We start from the raw sequence: 20,472 nt of genomic DNA, 5'->3' as shown, positions 1-20,472 counted from the left end.
TCTGAGACCAAGCTGAAATCCCCCCTCATTCTGCATGTATCACCTATCCCTACCCTAAGCTTCATAAGGACAGAGAGCAATAGTAAAGCATGACTCAATACCTATTTGCTAAATGAAAGAATTGATCTCCCTCTCCTCTGAACTGTAACAGAGCATAACCCATATGCTACCCACTTCATCATTTCATACAATACAGCATGATGGGTAAAGGTATTAGTCTTGTCTTTCCCAAACCAATTTTAAACTTAATAGATGATAAGACTCTGCCCTACAATTATTTCATACTACTTATTAAAACCTGAAACAGTGCCAAGATCACGATAGGCATCCAAGTATTTGAATGATTGATTATTTTGAATATAAATGTATATCCCTAAAGTATCTCCTAATGATATTTGGAAATCAGTGCTTTAAACAAATAAGAATCTGTTTGTTTAAGAGAGTATTGTTTGGGGCAGCTGGATAGCTCAGTGGATTGAGAACCAGGCCTAGAGACAGAAGATCCTGGATTCAAATGTGGCTTCAGACACTTCCTAGATGCATGACCCTGGACAAGTCACTTAATCTCTCTTGCCTAGCCCTTCCTGCTCTTCTGCTTTGGAACCAATGCATTGAACTGATTCTAAGTTGGGAGGTAAGGGTTTCAAATTTTAAAAAGGGAGAATTGATTTCAGAATCAAAAAGACAGCGGTTTAAGAAAAGAAACCATAATATATACATGTACTTGCATACACAAACACACACTATCTGTTGTATCTTATCTATCTTACTAATTATCTTATCTGTCTAATCTTTTATCTTATCTATCTGTCTAATCTTTTTCTCTAATATTTACATGTATGTAATAAAATATATATTATTTAAATATATTTAATATTATATACTAATATAACATACTTTGATAACAAATATAATAGACTTATTCACTAAGGAAGAATGCCCTGATTTTCCTTTTTCCCATAACTAGGGTCACATATTACCATCATGATGGAACTAAGGAGAGTAAGAAATGATTACTTTTTATATTGTTTAGAAATCGTTCATTGGTTTTGTATTGCCCTGTATAAGGATAAAAAATAATAAAGACTGATATAATCATATAAATTAGTATTTTAATTAAGGCCATGCTGATAGATAAAGTTATTAGACCAAGCGCTTGTAAGAATTCAAAACTGCTGCCCCAGCCATTATTGTTACCTCTCTTCCTGAAATCTGCTAGCCAAGAGCGCCACTCCCTCCTAACCCAGGAGATTTAAACTGTTCTCTGCATGGAGACGTAGGTGTCCCCATGCCCAAAGAACCGGAACCAGAAACCTGTTGGACCACTGGAAATGTAGTTTGATAATTTCCACGTGTCCATAGAAAATACATATATATACTTAAAGATGGCATCTTCCAAATTTCATTCTTACAATTCCCCCTGAGGGCCGGCAAAAAAAAGGTTAGCCCTTTTTCTTCGCTGAACCTGTAAAAATAGACAACTTCTAAAATTTAGGAATTTGGGGAGTAAAAGAAATAGATGAACGAATGGGTAAAATTAGCCACATTGACAAAAAACCAATTTGGGGGCAGTCCCCTATTGGTATAACAGTGTACAATTAAAACAATATATACAATTCAATTTCAACTCCCCATAGTTCAATCAACTGCACCCCAAAGTTCAAATTTGGTCTTCATGGTACAGTGAAGGCTTTTCAGACATCTCATGGTGTCTTCACCAAACAGGTTCGTCGTCTGGATTCTGGGGAGATGGCAAGATCCTTATCCTGAAATTATTCTCAAAAGAATTTAAACTTTACATTATAGATTACAAAACATACATTTTCTTCTAAGATTTATACAATTCCCCCTGAAATTACTCCTAAAAGAGTTAAATATACATATATTTTGACATTATCGAATTTTAAAAAACTTAACAGATATCCCCCTGAGGTAAATATTAAACACACCTTTTTTTCTTAAAAAGGGTACCTCAGGTCAGCTAAGGATGAGTGGCTGAGTCCTGGGGGTTATATGAAATCAATTGGCAAAATACAAAGAATAAAATTCAAGAAAAAAGAAGAAAAAATTAACTTGTGAATGAAATGTAAAATGTGCAAAAAATGTAGGGAAAATAAACTTAGACCTTTGAATGAAGGCCTAATTAAAGTGAATTCAGCAGTTTGCAATTACCCATTCAGGGCCAGGACTTAAGGAAAATGTCTCTCTCTGGTCTGACTTATTATCAGCTTTTCAGGGAACTGAGCCAAATAAATAACCAATCTTAGGTGCTTTCTAGGATTCTAAGTTGAGGGGATCCACGTCCTCTAAAGTTTTAGAAAAGACTGGGACTCCAAGACTCAAACCCCAATTTTCAAGCCCTAAAGTATTGGCATAGAACTGCTGCAATTATGCAGATCTTAAGTCAGTCAAGTCTCTGACCATGTGCTTTCTTTAGCACTATTAACAGCTCTCAAGTTCCCTTTTCGTAGAGTTAGACAGAAAGGCATTTAATCACAGTCCTATAGGCTCAGGTATTTGCATTAAGCTTATAAAAAAAGATAAATAATGATTATATATGTACTTCCAGTACAAGATGAGAAAAAGGAAAAATCAATTGCTCTAATTAAAAAATGTTTTAAAAATCAAAAATATATATAAAGCTTAGAACTAGAAAGGTTATGTTACCCAAAAATGAGATTTTCATTCTGTGAGTGTAAATGGATCTTACAAATAGCAGATTCACAATGCACATTCAAATAGAGTACCATTATTTCCAATAGCACATTTTAAAACAATGATGTTTAAAATCATTTACTCGTTACAACTTTTAAATCTTGGCTAAAAGTTTCTCAACAAACTCTGTTATTGCTTCCATAGCAAAATCTGATATTAAAAAAATCTTCTGGTCTAAATTATCCTCAGATAAGAATATACAGGAGCTCCTTGGCTTCCTGTTTTTTAAAAAAATCCTGGGTAGGAAATGCTTCTACCCATTTAAGGCAATAATTTCTCTTATAATAAAATATATAAAAGCTTTATCCTTTAAGACAACAATTCTTAAGGATTTAAAGTAAGACCTCTTGTAAAATTACGAGGTAATTCTCAAAGCATGGAAACTTCCAAGTTTCTTTACAATTACCAAGACAGAATAAATTTTAAAAGACATGTGCTCTTATAAATACAGAATACATAAGGCAAGTTACAACATTAAAAATGTGTAGGAAAAGGGGGCAGCTGGGTAGCTCAGTGGATTGAGAGCCAGGCCTAGAGACGGGAGGTCCTAGGTTCAAATCTGGCCTCAGACACTTCCCAGCTGTGTGACCCTGGGCAAGTCACTTGACCCCCATTGCCTACCCTTACCACTCTTCTGCCTTGGAGCCAATACACAGTATTGACTCTAAGATGGAAAGTAAGGGTTTTAAAAAAAAATGTGTAGGAAATATAACGTGAGTATTAGAGTAACAAGCTAGTCAAAACCTCTTACCAGTTCTAATAGATTTTTTTCATATTTTTGGGAGTTACAATAAAATCATATCATAATTAATCTAGCAGCCACAAACTTCATTAACTTAAAATGATTCAGTGCAACAGGAAAATCAACAAAATAAACAAGATTAGTTTACAAAACTAATTAGCAAAATACAGTAAGATACAAAGTCTCTTTAAAAACAGAAATAAAACTCATTCAATTCCGAGGTTTAAAAGTTCACCCCTGGTTCAATTTAAGGTTCTTTTGATTGAGTTCTGCTGAGTTTAAGGAGTTTTTTTATAATTAGTCTTTGCTCTCAGTTCAAAGTTCTGAGCAGGTATGGGGGTGAATAGGCCATGCGGCCAATTAAGGGTAAACGCTAGGTCCACGTGGTGTCAGGTCATGGGCTCAGGGCTAGAGAAAAACTTAAAGTCAGTTTTGTAGAAAATACCCACGTGTAGAGCTTGTGGGGGTGGGGGTTGCCTAAATTAGGTCTTTAGAGAGACACATGGAGGGCTAGAATGCAGGCCATTACCAAGGGAGGGTAGTGGAAATATATTTCCCAAGCCTAAGTAGTAGAGGCAGAAGTCTCGGCAAAAGCAGCAGGTCATCGCTGTTGGGGCCCAGGGTTCTAGGACTTAGCAGAACTAGCAGCACCAGTGGCAGGATCTGAGAAGTGGTCTGGGAGGCTTGCAGGCTTGCGGCACTGCAGGAATGGAGATCAAGTCAGGAGTCAGGAGATCAGCAGCAGAGACACACTGGCTGGGCTCCGGCATTTTAGTTTTAAAGCCAAAAGCCAAAATTGGCTGGCCTGACCTCCCAAGGTGGTTTGGGCTGGACTGGCTGGCTGAGACCTGCCTGAGGCAAAAACGTGCTGTTGCTTTTAGCAAAAGCATGGCAAGGAAAGCCACTTTCCTTTTTTAAAAAAGTGCTCAAAAGAGCTGAGCAAGACAGCCAAAAAGCAGGCATGGCTATCGTTTCTGAAAGGCTATCTGGAAAATTGAGAATTCTTAATCCAAACTTCGTAAGGTTGCCAAAATTATAAGGATAAAAAATAATAAAGGCTGATATAATCATATAAATTAGTATTTTAATTAAAGCCATGCTGATAGATAAAGTCATTAGACCATGCACTTGTAAGAATTCAAAACTGCCTCCCCAGCCATTATTGTTACCTCCTTCCTGAGTCTGCTGGCCAAGAGGGCCACCCCCTCCTAACCCAGGAGATTTAAACTGTTCTCTGCATGGAGATGTAGGCATCCCCACGCCCAAAGAACCAGAACCAGAAACCCATTAGACCACGGGAAATATAGTTTGATAATTTCCACGTGTCCATAGAAAATACATATATATATACTTAAAGATGGCATCTCCCAAATTTCATTCTTACACCTGGTTGTCAGAACATGTCATAATTGTGTTAGGATTTTAAATTTATTATTTTATTTTATGTAATTAAATATGCTACATCAAACTCAAATGTAATGTATTGATATTATAAAATATATTAATGTTATAAAATATCATATTATATAATATGTTATATATTATTCGTATACATGCTTTCTTCCTTAGGAAGAAATAGGTATAAAATCAATCAGAAGCTAAATGAGACATTAGAGATTATCTTATTGAATCAACCCATTTTATACTTGAGGAAACTGAGGTTCAGCAAGGTCAGATAACTTGCTTCAGTAGTACTAACTCTGAGATTAGAACTAGGGCTTTTAAATTCAGTTTACTTGGATTTGAAATGGAAATTCTTACTTCATTGGCTTCTAAATTAGGTATCAGTGGTACTCCCAGTGACTCGAGAGTGAAGAGGTTAATAAAAGAGGCCAGTGATGAAACAGCAGCAACTACTAGAAACTATTTAATATCATTGACAAAGGGCACTTTCTTCATTTGCAGGAATTGTTGGTGATTTTGCTCTTGTTTTGACTTATTTATTTTTATCTAGCTATATAAGCAGTATATTTTGCCCTACTTGAAAATTGAGGAGAAAAATCATTTATTGTAGAAGTACTGTTGCAAAGATCCAGTTTCTTCAGGTTACAGTGAGTTATTCTAAAGTTGAAATTGAATTGTGCAATAGGAAATAATATCCCAAAGGGCACCGGATTTCTTTTTCTTTTTATGGTGTCTTGTTGCTTTTACATCATCAAGTTATTTCAATAATTGCAGTGTGCTCGCAAATCATGGAGATTATTTCAGATCACAGAGTTATTATAGACTAAGGAAGAAGGCCCTTAATTTCCCATTTTCCCAGAAAGGACCATAATATACCATCTTGCTGGGACAAAGGACAGTAAGATATGATTAATGTTTACATTGCTTAGAGGCTGTTAATTAGTTATAATTGTGTTGCCTTGACTCTCAGACCATGCCATAATTGTGTGTTTAGGGGTGTAAATGACTTAAAACTTAAACTCATATTTCTCAAAATAAAAGAGATTTTCAGCATTTATATTCCTGGCCATTTATAGAATAAATGGACTATACTTTGACATTTAAAAGCAAGGTCTCTGAGGAGCAATTAATTTTAAAGATTAGTTTCAACTTGGACTTATGAAAAAGAAGGAAAGTGGGAGAGGAAATGTTAGAGGGGACCATCCAGGGTGGCTTAGACTTCCTTACAAGGAAGGAATGGAAGATACTAGAAAAACCAGAATTAGTGTGTTCTCTCTCTCTCTCTCTCTCTCTCTCTCTCTCTCTCTCTCATCCAAAAAAGTAAGGTAAACCAAAGTGAGTTATTGTTGTTTAGTCATTCAGTTGTATTTACTCTTTATGACTTTATGGATCATATTGTCCATGGAGTTTTCTTGGTAAGGATGCTAGAGTGGTTTGCCAATCTTCCCCAGTAGATTAAGGCAGTGATGGGCAAACTTTTTAAAGAGGGGGCCAAAGGAAAAGAAATGCTCATCTGTCAGGCTGTTTCTAAGGCAGCTCTTTCGAAGTTTCATTATATTGTATCCTACTCATTGTATTCGTCAGATTAGGAATAATGCCGGATAGAACATTTCAGAGGGCTACATCTGGCCCGAAGGCTGTAGTTTGCCCATCACTGGATTAAGGGAATTAAGTAGATTCAGAAATTTGCCCAGGTTCATATAGCTACTAAATGTCTGAGACCAGATTTGGATACTGAGTCACCTTGCTGCTTCATGAAAGTAGGTAGTATTTGTGATAGTATCAAAGGATAAAACAATATAGTAAGATCAGGTATATCCTTAATTTCATAAAAACCTGATGTTAGAACACATGGAAGGATCACTTATTCCATAGAAACAATGTTATAATGGAATGATGTATCACCTGAGATAAGACAATTAAAGCACTTTTATAACCTCAAAGAACTATAGTAAAGCAAGTTATTATGATTACATGAAGATTGTAATAATGTGTCAAGAAATTGTGTTCTTAATTCACTGTATGACAATAACATAGTATAGTAATACATTATAAATAAATTCTACCTAACATTGTAACAATATTGTAACAATAACAATAAATTAGGAATATTATCATTGTAGTGGTAGCATTAAAAATAAAGTATTACTGTTATCACCATGATGTTAGGTAGAATTCATTTATAGTATATTAATAACCTACTATGAATGATCAATATGTAAGTGATGCCTGTATGTTTCCTACTTTTAAGATTTATTCATTATAAGTATGGTCCTTTTTTTAAAATTAGACACACAAACTAGGTTAATTAATTTTCAGAATGGATAAAATTACATCTTTTATGTATAAATACTTGTAATGGATAAGACTCTAACAACATGCTTTAATATAAAACAAAAGGAAGAAAAAAACCTACCTTAATTCCCATTGACTTTGAAATGGTTCCATAGGCTTAGCATTAACAACTCTGAGATTGTAGACTTGGAAAAATAACTCACTAGATAATTTATTTATGCTTCTTATCAAAAGAAATTTAATGCCAATTTTCTTTGAGGTACAAGGTAAGGCCAAAACACATTCACATGAGTACAATGATCCAGGAATGTGAATAATGCCCTATGTATAAAGCAGATCCTCACATATTACCTTCAAGAACTAAAGAAGCATTTTCTATCATTTTATTTTATAGAATAAAGTTCCCTTCCCATCTAATCAATTGCCAAATCTTGTCAGGCTGTCACCATAAAAATTCTTGAATCCATCCCAATGCCGCTATTCACAAAACCTCTACATACTCTAATTGAGGCCTTCATCATTTCAGGTCTCCTATTTGGCCTCCCTGACTCTATTCTTTCCATTTACAATTCATCTGCCTTGAAGATGACAAAATGATACTCTTAAAAAAAATAAGCTCTTACTTTCTGTCTTAGTAGCAACTTTAAGACAAGGGCAAGGGCTACATAAACAGAGTTAAGTGACTTGTCCAAGGTCACACAGCAAGGAGGTATCTGAAGTCAGATTTGAATAAAGGTCCTGAACACACACATCTAACTGTAGTGTCCTTCTGCTCAAAATTCTTCAATTACCCCCTTCTTGCCTTTAGAATAAAATATAATTCCTCAGCCTGACATTTAAATCTCTCTCCAACTGGGCCTTCATCTCTCATTCCATGCTGATTTCATATTATTCCTCTTCTTACACTCATTTCCCACTAGTTTCACTGCTTGGTTTGGTTCCACCATCATCATCATCACCCCCAAGTCATCACCTTGAAACTCATCATTGGTACCCACACTTCATCAGGAGTCTCATTTGCCCCTGCAGCTTGATTGGATAGCTGGAGGGGGTAGAGCAAAAACTCCTCCCAAATGCCCCTTTTAAAGAAGGCTTCTGTGGCAGTCTCCTTATCAAAGTGATCTACTTTCTGGAATGCATCCACTGCTTACTTCTGCCTCATCTGATCCCTTGCTTCCTTCAAAGCTCAGCTTGGATACATCCTTCTAGGAAAGCTTTTCCTGATTACCCTAGTTCTTAGGACATGCTTCCTCTCGAAATGACCCTGTATGACTTGAAACATATTTTACATTCATTTATTTATTTAGGTGTTGTTTCTTCCAAAGAGAATATTAGGTGTTTTTTTTAAACTTGCTGTTAGAAAGATTGCATACCTTTATAACTGAAAGGATAACTTCCCACATTCTGGAAATTAATTAACAACTCAAGGAGCTCTTTGAGGCCAAGAATAATTTCATTTTTGTCTTTCTAAACCCAGGAATTATTATAAATGCTGGATAAAAAGTGGTTGAATTTTATTAAATTATATAATATGGATTTAATATTAATTTTGTATGCTTTTAACTTTTAAGCTTAATCCAGGGTCATGGTGCAAATGAAATGTTCAAATTTCATTTGTGTAAATTAAATAGCAAATTATGAATGTACAAATTTAAATTCATTTGCAACCTGGAAATTAAATACTTTCTTATGATAAAATAATTAGTAGTAATTTGCAAATTAAACACTTTCTCATCATAAAAAGGTATTAATTTGTATATCACTTCTATTTTTAATTTTATCCATTAATCAATAAGCACTTATTAAACACCATTTGGGTGTTAGATATTGTGCTGGATGGTGATGATACAAAGAGAAAAAAATTAGTCAGTTTTCAGTGAACTTACATTCATGACACAAAATCACATATACATGTTTAAATGAACTTACCATATATGCAAAATAAAATTGCAAAATAATTGGAGGTGGGATGGCAATGGGAGCTGAGAGGATTACGAAAAGCATGCATGTTGGACCTGGCACTTAAGCTTATTATGCACTTGAAGGGAACTAGATCGCAAGGAGCAGAGGGGAAATGGATCTGAATTCTAGGAATGAGGGACCACCAGCCAAGGATATAGAAACCAAATATGGAATTATTATAAAATTATAAAAATATCAGGGAGACCAGTTGGTCTGGGACATTGAATGCTTTTAACTCTTCATTCTTCCTTGATTGTTTCTTCAACAAATTTAAGTTAACTTTTCTATCTTAACATATAGACCTCTGACCTCAAAAAGAATTTGTATGCAAAATGTGCTGGTCTTCATATGGATAAATGTCCATAACCAATGGTTGTATTTGTCTCTTTCAGTTTGTGGGGACATCCATGGACAATTCTTTGACTTGATGAAACTCTTTGAAGTGGGAGGCTCTCCAGCCAACACACGATATCTCTTCTTAGGGGACTATGTGGACAGAGGGTACTTCAGTATTGAAGTAAGTTCCAGCTATCTTTGTTTCTTGGGTGCTTAGAGAACTGGCAGCACTACCCATAATAAGAAAAGGGAGGGAGGAGGGATCCTCCTCTAACATTCACTTAACCTTGAAATGGTAGCTTTTCATGGTAGACCTTCCTTCCACTTGGCATTCTTTCTAAAGCTCTTCAGAACATATAAAATCTCCATCAAATTGCTTACCATCTAGGGAAAGGTGGAAGAAGGAGAGGGAAGTAAGAAGAGAATTTGGAATTCAAATTTTAAAAGAATAATAAAATTTTAATAAAAATAATAATAAATAAAAATAATAAAAATAATGTTAATAAATATTAAAATTAATAATTGACACAACTCGCATAAGAATTTGGGGAAATAAAATATTATTTTAAAAAACCTAAGTGCTGCTGAAAAAGATCTAGCTTGCTTTTCCCATGATTCTTCACCTCAAAGCTCCCTAATGTGAAAGCTCATTAAAGAAAGGACAGTAGATATTTCTCCTTTGCTACAAATGTGTTCTCAAGTTTGCCTAAAGGGGATTTTGCTTCCCAATAAGTAATTTTTTTCTATTATTATTTAATATACTTACTACTAGAAGTCTTTTAGTAATTATAATTAGTACTGTATACCCTTACCACTCCTGGGCCAAGGACGGTCCCTAGCCCGGATGAAAAAGGAGGAGGGTTGGGTGTGGGGCTAGCAACCCCACCCTGTAAAAACTACATCTGCTAAAGAAACTGCAACCTAAAGTAGGAGCAGCTGGGCCAGCTCAGTGGATTGAGAGCCAGGCCTAGAGACGAAAGGTCCTAGGTTCAAATCTGGGCTCAGACACTTCCCAGCTGGGTAACCCTGAGCGACTGCGTGACCCATTGCCTACTGGTTGTCGCCCTATGCTCCTAGAATGGAGTCCCAGGATAAAAAAAAAAAAATTTGCAACAGTTTTTTTAACCTCTTTGGAATATTCTGTCAGTCATTAAATACTTATGCCAGGTAGTATGCAATGTGCTGGGGTTACAGAAGATGAATGCAGGAGCTCACAATCTAATATTTGCTCTCAAAATCTCTCAGTTTTAGCCCTTTCCTTTTAGTTCAGTAGGAGTGGAGTGTCTTAGTAGGGAATTTGCCTTCTCTAAGTCCTAAGTAGGCAGTAGTACATAGGAGCCATGATTTTCTCTTAAATGAAATCATGTAGAGGAAAGAGCAATGACTTTGGAGTCAGATGACTTTGGTTTAAATCCTGTCTCTGATGCCAACTACATCTATAACTTTGGGTAGATCACATAGCCTCCTTTGGTCCAAGTTTCCTTATCTAAAGGAAAAGAGTACGACAAGATGGTGTCTTGAGAGCCTTTCCAGCTCTTGATTGGCCATATTTGGTAAAGTAGTTGTAAGCCCTGAAGGGTGAGCCTTACTAATCAGGGGTCAGTGGGCCATCTTAGCAAACCAAGAAGTCTACAATGGTATTTGTATTTATGTGTGGATCCAGCTGATTTATTTTGTCTTTAGGGGTACTTATTAATAGACAGAGATGTCAAACTCACAGTCAGGCAGCAAGTAGCCCACAAAACTCCTGAGTGGAACAGGACTAGATTAACATATAATTGGGAAATGTTAAAATAACAAATAAAAATGCTGTATTACATAGATATTATTAATTTGTGATTCTCTAAGTCAATATGCAGTGGCAGGGATACCTTGCTTTTTGAACTTGACACCAGTAGACTAGCATACTTTGAAAAATTCATTAAAAGGGGCAGCTAAGGTCCTTAGTGGATAGAGAGCCAGGCCTGAAAATGAGAGATCCTGGGTTCAAATATGACCTCAGACATTTTCTAGCTGTGGGACTCTGGGCAAGTTACTTAACTCTAATTGCCTAGCCTTTATCAATTTTTGCCTTGGAACCAATGCTTAATATCAATTCTAAGATAAAAAGTAAAGGCTTAAAAAAAAACAATTTAGCAGTCTTTGAAACAGATTCTTACCCACTCATCTTTCTTTATTGAATAATGATGTATTAGGGAATGCTATATTTGAAATCATTTGAATATAAGGCATTTCTAAAGTCTGTATTAACTCAGACTGCTTATCTTGAAGGAGGGAGACAATTTGGATCATTTAACTTCAGGAAACTTATCTGAAAATTTATTACACTTGGTTAGAAAATTTTTAAAAGATTGCTTATCTTTATGTGGGTTCTACCATAGTATATTAAAAAATTTTAAAGAGCTATTCTTCATTGGAAGTAAAAATTAAAGTGTCATACTTTTACCATATCATTATTTTTTCCCCAAAAATTCTTTGTTCATCTTAATAAAGTCTCTTCTTCCTTTAAAGGCCATATCTTTCTTAGCTATACCATTAGGGTTCTTAGAAGAAATGAATAATTATAAAAGAATAAAATAAAAACCATATTACTCTATTCACCCAATTAAGCAATTAGTTGAGCAGCTACTGTGTACAAAATGTAATGCAAGGAGCTAAGCTTTTGGGTTGATACTACCTACTTTCAGGACTTTACACTTTAATGGAGGAGACAAAGCACATAAGGCAAAGTTACATAATTTTATGATTAGTTGAAAGGGAACATTAATAAGTTTTCAAGATCTCCTAGGTTAGACAGGGAGACCAAGCATGAAGGTCTTGATTTGAAAGTATTGTTTGAAATAATCTTTTTGGAGTTTTTTAAAAAATATTTTTTTAAATATTTATTTTTTAGAAAAGTTAACATGGTTACATGATTCATGCTCTTACCTTCCCCTTCACCCCCCGACCTCCCCCATCCATAGCCGCTGCGCATTTCCACTGGTTTTACCATGTGACATTGATCAAGACCCATTTCCAAATTGTTGATAGTTGCATTGGTGGGGTAGTTTTCAGACTACATCTTCAATCATGTCCGCCTCAACCCATGTGTTCAAGCAGTTGCCCCTCTTCTGTGTTTCCACTTCCACAGTTCTTCCTCTGAATGTGGGTAGTGTTCTTTTCCATAAAGTGTTCTAAATCTCTAATAATTAGAGAAATGCAAATCAAAACAACTCTGAGGTACCATCTCACACCTAGCAGATTAGCTAAAATGAAAGAAGTGGAGAGTAATGAATGTTGAAGGGGATGTGGAAAAATTGGGACATTAATGCATTACTGGTGGAGTTGTGAACTGATCCAACCATTCTGGATGACAATTTGGAACTATGCTAAAAATTATTTTTTTAAAAATTAACTAGCATTTATTTTCTCTTCTCTCCTTCATTGACAAAAAGAAAAAGAAAACCATTAAAGATGGGGAGAGTAATCAATGCTGGAGGGGATGTGGCAAAATTGGGACATTAATGCATTGCTGGTGGAGTTGTGAACTGATCTAACCATTCTGGCTGGCAATTTGGAATTATGCTCAAAGGGCTATAAAAAAAATGCCTGCCCTTTGATCCAGCCATACCATTGTTGGGTTTGTACCCGAAAGAGATCGTAAATAAACAGACTTGTACAAAAATATTTATAGCTGCGCTTTTTGTGGTGGCAAAGAACTGGAAAAGGAGGGAATTGCTGAACAAATTGTGGTATATGTTGGGGAATGGCTGAACAAACTGTGGTATCTACTGGTGATGGAATACTATTGCGCTCAAAGGAATAATAAACTGGAGGAATTCCAGGTGAACTGGAAAGACCTCCAGGAATTGATGCAGAGCGAAAGGAGCAGAACCAGAAGAACATTGTACACAGAGACTGATATACTGTGGTAAAATCGAATGTAATGGACTTCTGTACCAGCAGCAATACAATGACACAGGACAGCTCTGAGGGATTTATGGAAAAGAGCACTACCCACATTCAGAGGAAGGACTGCAGGAGAGGAAACATATAAGAAAAACAACTGCTTGAATGCATGGGTTGGGGTGGACATGATTGGGGATGTAGACTTGAAACTACCACACCAATGCAACTATCAACAATTTGGAAATAGGTTTTTATCAATGACACATGATAAAACCAATGGAAATGTGCGTCAGCCATGGGTGGGTGGGGTGCTGGGGGTGAAGGGGAAAGTAGGAGCATGACTCATGTAACCATGTTAAAAATGAATATTAATAAATGTTTAAAAAATTTAAAAAAAAAGAAAAGAAAACCGTTGCAAGAAATATTTGTAGTCAAGCAAAACCAGTTCCCCACTGAAAAAACTTCATAGATTTTAAAAGAGGAGATAAGGACACTGCCCAGTGGAGGAAGTGGGAAGAGGCCTGGATGGTTTCCCCCTTCAGCTCTGATTTTGTAACCTAATAGGTATTTGGCTCTGGGAGAATCATGTTATCTTTCTGGTCTTCAGTTTATGTATCTGAAAAGCAGTGATAGATTAGATGTGTGGTCTCAGCTCTGAAACACACCCTCCTGGCCCTCAAGGCCTGAGTGACTAAAAGAGTGAATCTCTTCCTTTATGAGAGATATAACTAGGACTTTCAGGGAATACCCTAATCATCAGAGACTTAACTTTTCTTTACTAGAAAACTAACTCTCCCTAATTCTCTATGCAAATTTTAGGGTTCTCTGTATTATTGAGAAATGCTTATTCAAGAACTTAATTTTAAATAAATGGAAAGTTGCCACCTTCTACCTTTATATTCTCATAGGCAAATCCCATTTTATTGGACAACTCAGGGTGGACTTTGTAATGGTTTTGATTCATCTCTCAACAAATCCCAGAGGCTCTTGATATTGCTTGAGGTTAGGATAGAATTAAGCCCTACTACAGGGCAAAAAAGTACCACAATAAGAGACACAATCAAACAAGCATTTATTAAGCCCCTGTTATGTATGGTCTAAGTATTTTGATATACATTGGGGATACAAAGAAAAATAAAGAAATAGCAACCACTCTCAAGAAGCAACCAACAGAGAATACACTTTCTTCCAGCTGTCAGATTATCAGCACATTTTTAAAAGCCCAGTTGGGGTGAGGGGAGGCCCATAGTATATATCTGCATCTCTCTGGGGACCCTAATTAACTTTAAAAGCCACGTATTTATATTATCTTTGGTTCATCATATTCTTATTTATTTTGTTAAATATTTCCCTATTACATTTTAATCTGTTGTGCATCACACTTTGGAACATTATGGGCTGCTTATAGTCTTTGGGCATCTTGTTTGACATGCCATTTCTAGTACCAAGAGACTTTTCTGCATCTTATTCTTACTCATGAGAAACCTAAATTATCTAAAAGAATCCATATTAGCTAGTTGAGTTATTTGCTAGAAACAGCACCTGCTGCTTCTTAAATATTACTGCTAACATTGCCTTCATATGATAATATTAAAATAAGCTACTCAAGTTAAGCTCTGTTGCTTTTTCCAAATATATATATATATATATGACTATAAATGTGTGTATCTATAATATATAGAACTATATGTGAGTATAATATATATAACTGTAACTATGTATATAATATTTATAACCATGTAAGAATATGTGTGCATTACATAACTATGTAACTGTGTATAATATATAACTGTGTGTATACATACACAACTATTCCTCATATATTTACGTAAACTTGTACTAATTTTAGGATTCTCTATAATTATGGAGGAATGCTCATTAAGAACCTTAAATAAATTAGCGGGTTGCCATCCTCAACTTTTATATTCCCATAGGCAAATTTCATTTTATTAGACAACTCAGGGTAGACTTTGGAATATTTTTGATTCATCTTTCAATAAGTCCCATAGGTCTCCTGAGGTTACTTTAGGTTTTCCAAGTTGGGTTTCCCCAGCATTAAATAGGAAGATGTGATTTAATTAGAAGAGAATTGTCCTGGAAGTTTAGAAGTTGGCTATATGACCATGAATGATGGTGCTTATAGACCCTGACTCATATTTTCTGTGTGTGTGTGTGTGTGTGTGTGTGTGTGTGTGTGTGTGTGTTGAGTATGAATCACCTGTGTCATAAATGAAGGAAGTTTTGACTATGCACCCTAGATTTTCTTGATTTTTTTATTTCTTTAGCCAAAATTAGGACTTATTTCCTGGGAATTAGCCAGAATAAACTAGAAAGGTTTGAGTGTTCAAGAAAGAGATTTTGTTCATTAGAATAAATGAGTGTGATAGTTATAGCAACAGCATTAACTTTAAGAGGTGTCCTAATCCATTTGAGCTTGGTTGTGTGTCCAAGCTTGGTTCAGAATTGCAAATAGAGATGTTTCTACCCAATAGCTACTTCAGGACTGCTTAAATTTCCAGACCCAGTTCTCTGACTCTGATCCTATCTGCCACTAAATTGTCTCTGGCTTAAAGGTAAGCTGACTCTGTAGCAATTCATTGCAGGCTCTAGCCAGATGCAGGCTCTCAGGGATATAAACTAAGCTAGAAGCTTCATCTATGTTTAATCAGGGGAGGTTGTTTTATTTATTAATTAGGAAGTCACATTGACCAGAGTGAGATACAATGTAGAATCCTCATCAGGGGATGTTCTGAGATGCTGCAGTAGAACAACAAAATGACCCAACAAATAATGCTGGAAGATAAGGAGATAACTTGGGATACAGATAAAGACCCACTAGGCTAGTTATCAATAGCATTGAGTCATTCTGCCTCCATTGGGTTTTTATTTATGATCCCCCAGTGGGGGAATATCTCAGAAAATCCACAGCTGCATTAGTCTATTCTGTTTTTCTTTTACCAACAGGCATTTCTAGAGATGAAACAGCTATACTTTCTTGTATTACTCATAGCATCAAGAATTATTTGGGTATAATCTTGTTGAAAAAGTCACATCCTTTCTTTCCTTAACAGCACCAGAATCTTGAATCAGAGGCTCTGAGATCAAATCTCAGTTTGACTCCGGACAAGTCATTTAATTTTTCTGGACCTCAGTTTTCTTATCTATAAAGGCATTGGGATGAATGACATCCAAGGTCCTTCCTGGCTCAAATCTATAATCCTTTTTAGCCCTTATTGCCTTATTTTTAGCCCCTCCTCCAAGGACATTTAAAGCTGGGAATAAAACTTTTGCTGGCTGGAATGGAATTCTTTGGCATGTTATGACCTGAGTCCTAAAGAAGGGCTAAGTCTTAAAAGAAACAGCTTCACTTCTTGACTGAAAGAGAAGCTAGTAAAAGAGATGGTAAGAAACTCCAGGAGAGAAAAATGGGCAAGCGTGAGGAATTTGGCTGAGGTTTCTTCTAGATACAAGGAGGTGGAGAGGAGAGTAGAAGGACCAGGTGATGAAGGAACCTCAACATTTCCCAGTTTGACCTGAGACTGGATCCAGTAGAGTGGGGTGGGGATGGGTGTGTGTGTGTTGTTTTCAGTTTAATTAAGGCAGTTAATTAATTGCAGTGAAGACAGTGGATATGAACTTGGAGTCAGGAAGGCATGATTTAAAATTTGGCCATAGTACACCGGTGTCTGACAGAATTTCCTTTGAAACAGGATTAGTATCTGAGATTTGTTAAGTGCTTTGTGAATCTTCACCCAATGTAAATGCTTGGTATTATTATTACTTGTTGGGAAGCTAGGTTGCCCAGAGGACAGCTCACTCAGCCTGGAGCCAGGAAGACCAAAGTTCAAATTCAGACTCAGACACTAGCTGTGTGATCATGGAAAAGGTGCTTAACCCTATTGGCCTCATTTTCCTCAACTATAAAATAAGCTGGAAAAGGAAATGGCAAACCACTCCAATATCTTTGCTAAGAAAACCCCAAATTGGGGTGTCTAAGAGTCAGACATATCATATCTAAAACAAATGAATAACATTATTACTTGTATAATAATACTTCCTGTAAATTAAGAGTCTGCAGGAATGGAGACTAGCCCAGAGGCAGCTAGCTTTGAGAAGGGATGTGACTAGAATGGATCTGTGCTTTACAGAACTCTACAGGAGATTGGATCTGGCCTCAGACTCCCTGGGCAAGTCACTTAATCCCCATTGCCTAGCCCTTACTGCTCTTCTGCCTTGGAACCAATACATAGTATTGATTCTAAGATGGAAGGTAAGGTATTTTTAAAAAAATAAAAAGTGTTTGGTCTTGGCCTGCATGTCAAAGTGAATCATTGGTAAATCTGAATACCATCTGATGCCTCAGAAACAATGAGAGAATATTACTTTATCAACTTTAATAAACATCCCAGAGTGGGTCAAGCTGAGTCCAGACTTCTTAACCTTAGGCAAAAATATGCCAATCAACCATTGCTTTCTAGGGTGAAGCTGGGCTGGCAGGTTATACTAACATGTCCATTGCTTTCCCTCTCCATCTACACATGCACAGAAAAATCTAGTGTAAGGATAGAGTTGAAGTCTCTTATTATTAATTAGGGATTAAGTTATCCTTGCTGGGAAGAAAGAGGAAATATTTGGAACATAACAGTGGTGCCCACATTCTGAGAGTGAAGGCCAGAGAAGAGAGTGAGTGCCAGTTTTTTTTGTTTTCACCATTAATGAAAACAAATATCAGCTCACAGAAAGTACAAAGGCTACAATATAATCCTACAATCCCTTTGTTCCCATATATCCCAGCCTTTCTTCTTCCTTTTCCTTCTTCCTTTCTACCTCTCTTACACTTTTTAAAACTTTATCCTTTTAAAAACTTCTTTAGAATGTATATATTCAAAAGAATAGATTAAAGAAATATTCAAATTAGAAAATAGAAATTAGAAAATTTAGAGAAAACAAATAGGATAAAATTACATATATATGAAATTAATTATTTTAAAGTGTACCTTCAGTTTTCTGTTCCTAGTAACCCAAACCCAAATCATATAACTTTATTTGGGAAAGAAGAAAGCAGTATTATAGTTATAACCAAAATCTGTCTGGAGATGATTCTTGCTAAAGAAAAAAAAAAAGGGTCCATCCTAATACTATCCAAAATTCTTGCCAGAGGGCAGCTGGATGGCTCAGTGGATTGAGAGTCAGGCCCAGAGATGGGTTCAAATCTGGCTTCAGACACTTCCTAGCTATGTGACCCTGTGCAAGTCACTTAACCCTCCATTGCCTAGCCCTTAGTACTCTTCTGCCTTAGAACTAATACCCAGTATTGATTCTAAGATGGAAGGTAAGGGCTTTAAAAATAAATAAATAAAATAAAATAAAATTCTTGCCAAAGAAAATAATTCACAGCCTCTTAGAATGTGACTGTGTAATGATAGCACAGCCAATGGAGTCAGTGAAAAAAACTAAACGAATTAATCGTTTGGTTGCTTGAATGTTTTTCTTTTGTTTTTGTAATGACTGTGGCAACAATGACTGATGGAGATTTTGAAACTCTTTTCCTCTGTGGATCTGTGATTTCATCCATATTATGATGTCCTTTAGAAGTACATATCACAGCCCATCCATACCTGGCCATTCTGGGTAACTCTTGTTCATAGAGAGTCCAACTACTTTGAAAATTACCAGATTTCAGTTTTATTTAAGATCCTTAAATCCCCATAATGTTCTTACACACTTGTTTCACTATGGAGGAGTGTCAGAACTCTAGATGGAAAAGGAGCTGCCCACAAAAAAAATGTTGTCACTGGAACAAATTCACAGCAGATGTTGAGGAGTGAATTCTGGCAGGAGTCTACCCTCTAAATCTTATTCTTGCCCATGGACTTAACATACCACTTCTTGCAATATTGGTTGTGTTTGAGATTCCAAGCTATGTTTGGGAAGTGATTTTATTTTTTGATAATGACAAGAAAGAAAATGAAATTCAAAGACAATTATTTTATTCTCATTGTGTCATAAGCAAGAATTTTTGAGTCAATTACATATTTTTAAATACTCCACATTAAAAGAAACAAAAATAACAATAAAGAGGAGGTTATGTGAGTTGTCTACTAAGAATAAAAAATAGGCAATAAAGGAACATTTGTAGAGAGTATTTCCAGTGAGATTTGGGGAAACCAGCTATGAAAGTGTTACAGTAATTAATCCTAGAGGTGTTAAAGGCACATGATAATGTCAAAACAGGATGTTAAAGCAGCCTGTGAATTTTCAACAGATGGCAAAAAAGAAAATGTGATGCTTAGAATGTGATTTCTCTAGTAACATTTGACAAATTTGAAGAAGCCCCCAGTCAGGATTTCAGTAGGGGAGAGGTTGCAAGTTTGGCTATAAAAGAAGTTGTTACATTTCAAACCCAACCATAATTTTTCCCCCTTTAGGTTTTGTAAGTAGATGACAAAAAGTATAGCTATTTTAAGATTTAGGCGCAAAAGAAAAAAATACTTAATTCCACCTCCCCACCCCTGGTTTAGACCTCTGCACAGAAAATTTTGAACTGGAAAAGTTCCCCTCATTGATATTAATAATGGTTTATAAATATCCATATTGAGATGTGATCTTCCAACCCTGTGAAATATCCCCAAGGACTTTATTAAAATATGTGCACAAATATCCAGTTTGATAAATGGCAAGCAATCAGAAGGATGCTTAGACCAAAATCAGAGTCTAACCCGCTAAGAAGAAGAGTTATTCCTATGTAGCATCATTTACAGTATATCTGCTAACCAAAATGCAGATTCTTTGTACTTAATATTCTGAGTGCACATTTGACACAAATGGTGAAATTAATTCACGCTGAGATCAACGAATAGTGACTAGCAAATTAATTCAACATGTGTACCTCCTTTCATTGTCAACTATAATCATTGTTTGATTCAACCATTCCTCCCTCTATTAAGAGGTAATAGGATTGAATTACACATATACACTACCTTGACACACGAGTTTAATTCGCTCCATGGCCAAGCTCATAACTCAATTTGCTTGTGTGTCAAATCGAATTTCCCCATTTAAATTAATGGAAATGCAATTAATCCATTCTGACCCCCCAAAAAACACACATTTTGTTTTATATGCTTTTA

General features: G+C 35.8%; 1 protein-coding gene across 1 annotated transcript in view; it reads left to right on the top strand.

Annotated features, from left to right (window-relative positions):
* The window catches only part of PPP3CA (protein phosphatase 3 catalytic subunit alpha), a 242,692-nt gene that overhangs the window by 130,552 nt on the left and 91,668 nt on the right, over positions 1-20,472 (top strand). Inside the window, exon 3 of the mRNA XM_044681627.1 lies at positions 9,511-9,635. Within this exon, the coding sequence (XP_044537562.1) occupies positions 9,511-9,635 (125 nt within the window). The remainder of the gene's footprint in view (positions 1-9,510; positions 9,636-20,472) is intronic.

The sequence above is a fragment of the Gracilinanus agilis genome, chromosome 6 (assembly GCF_016433145.1).
Source record: "Gracilinanus agilis isolate LMUSP501 chromosome 6, AgileGrace, whole genome shotgun sequence".
Lineage (NCBI taxonomy): Eukaryota > Metazoa > Chordata > Mammalia > Didelphimorphia > Didelphidae > Gracilinanus > Gracilinanus agilis.
This window is presented reverse-complemented; position numbering and strand designations above follow the sequence as displayed.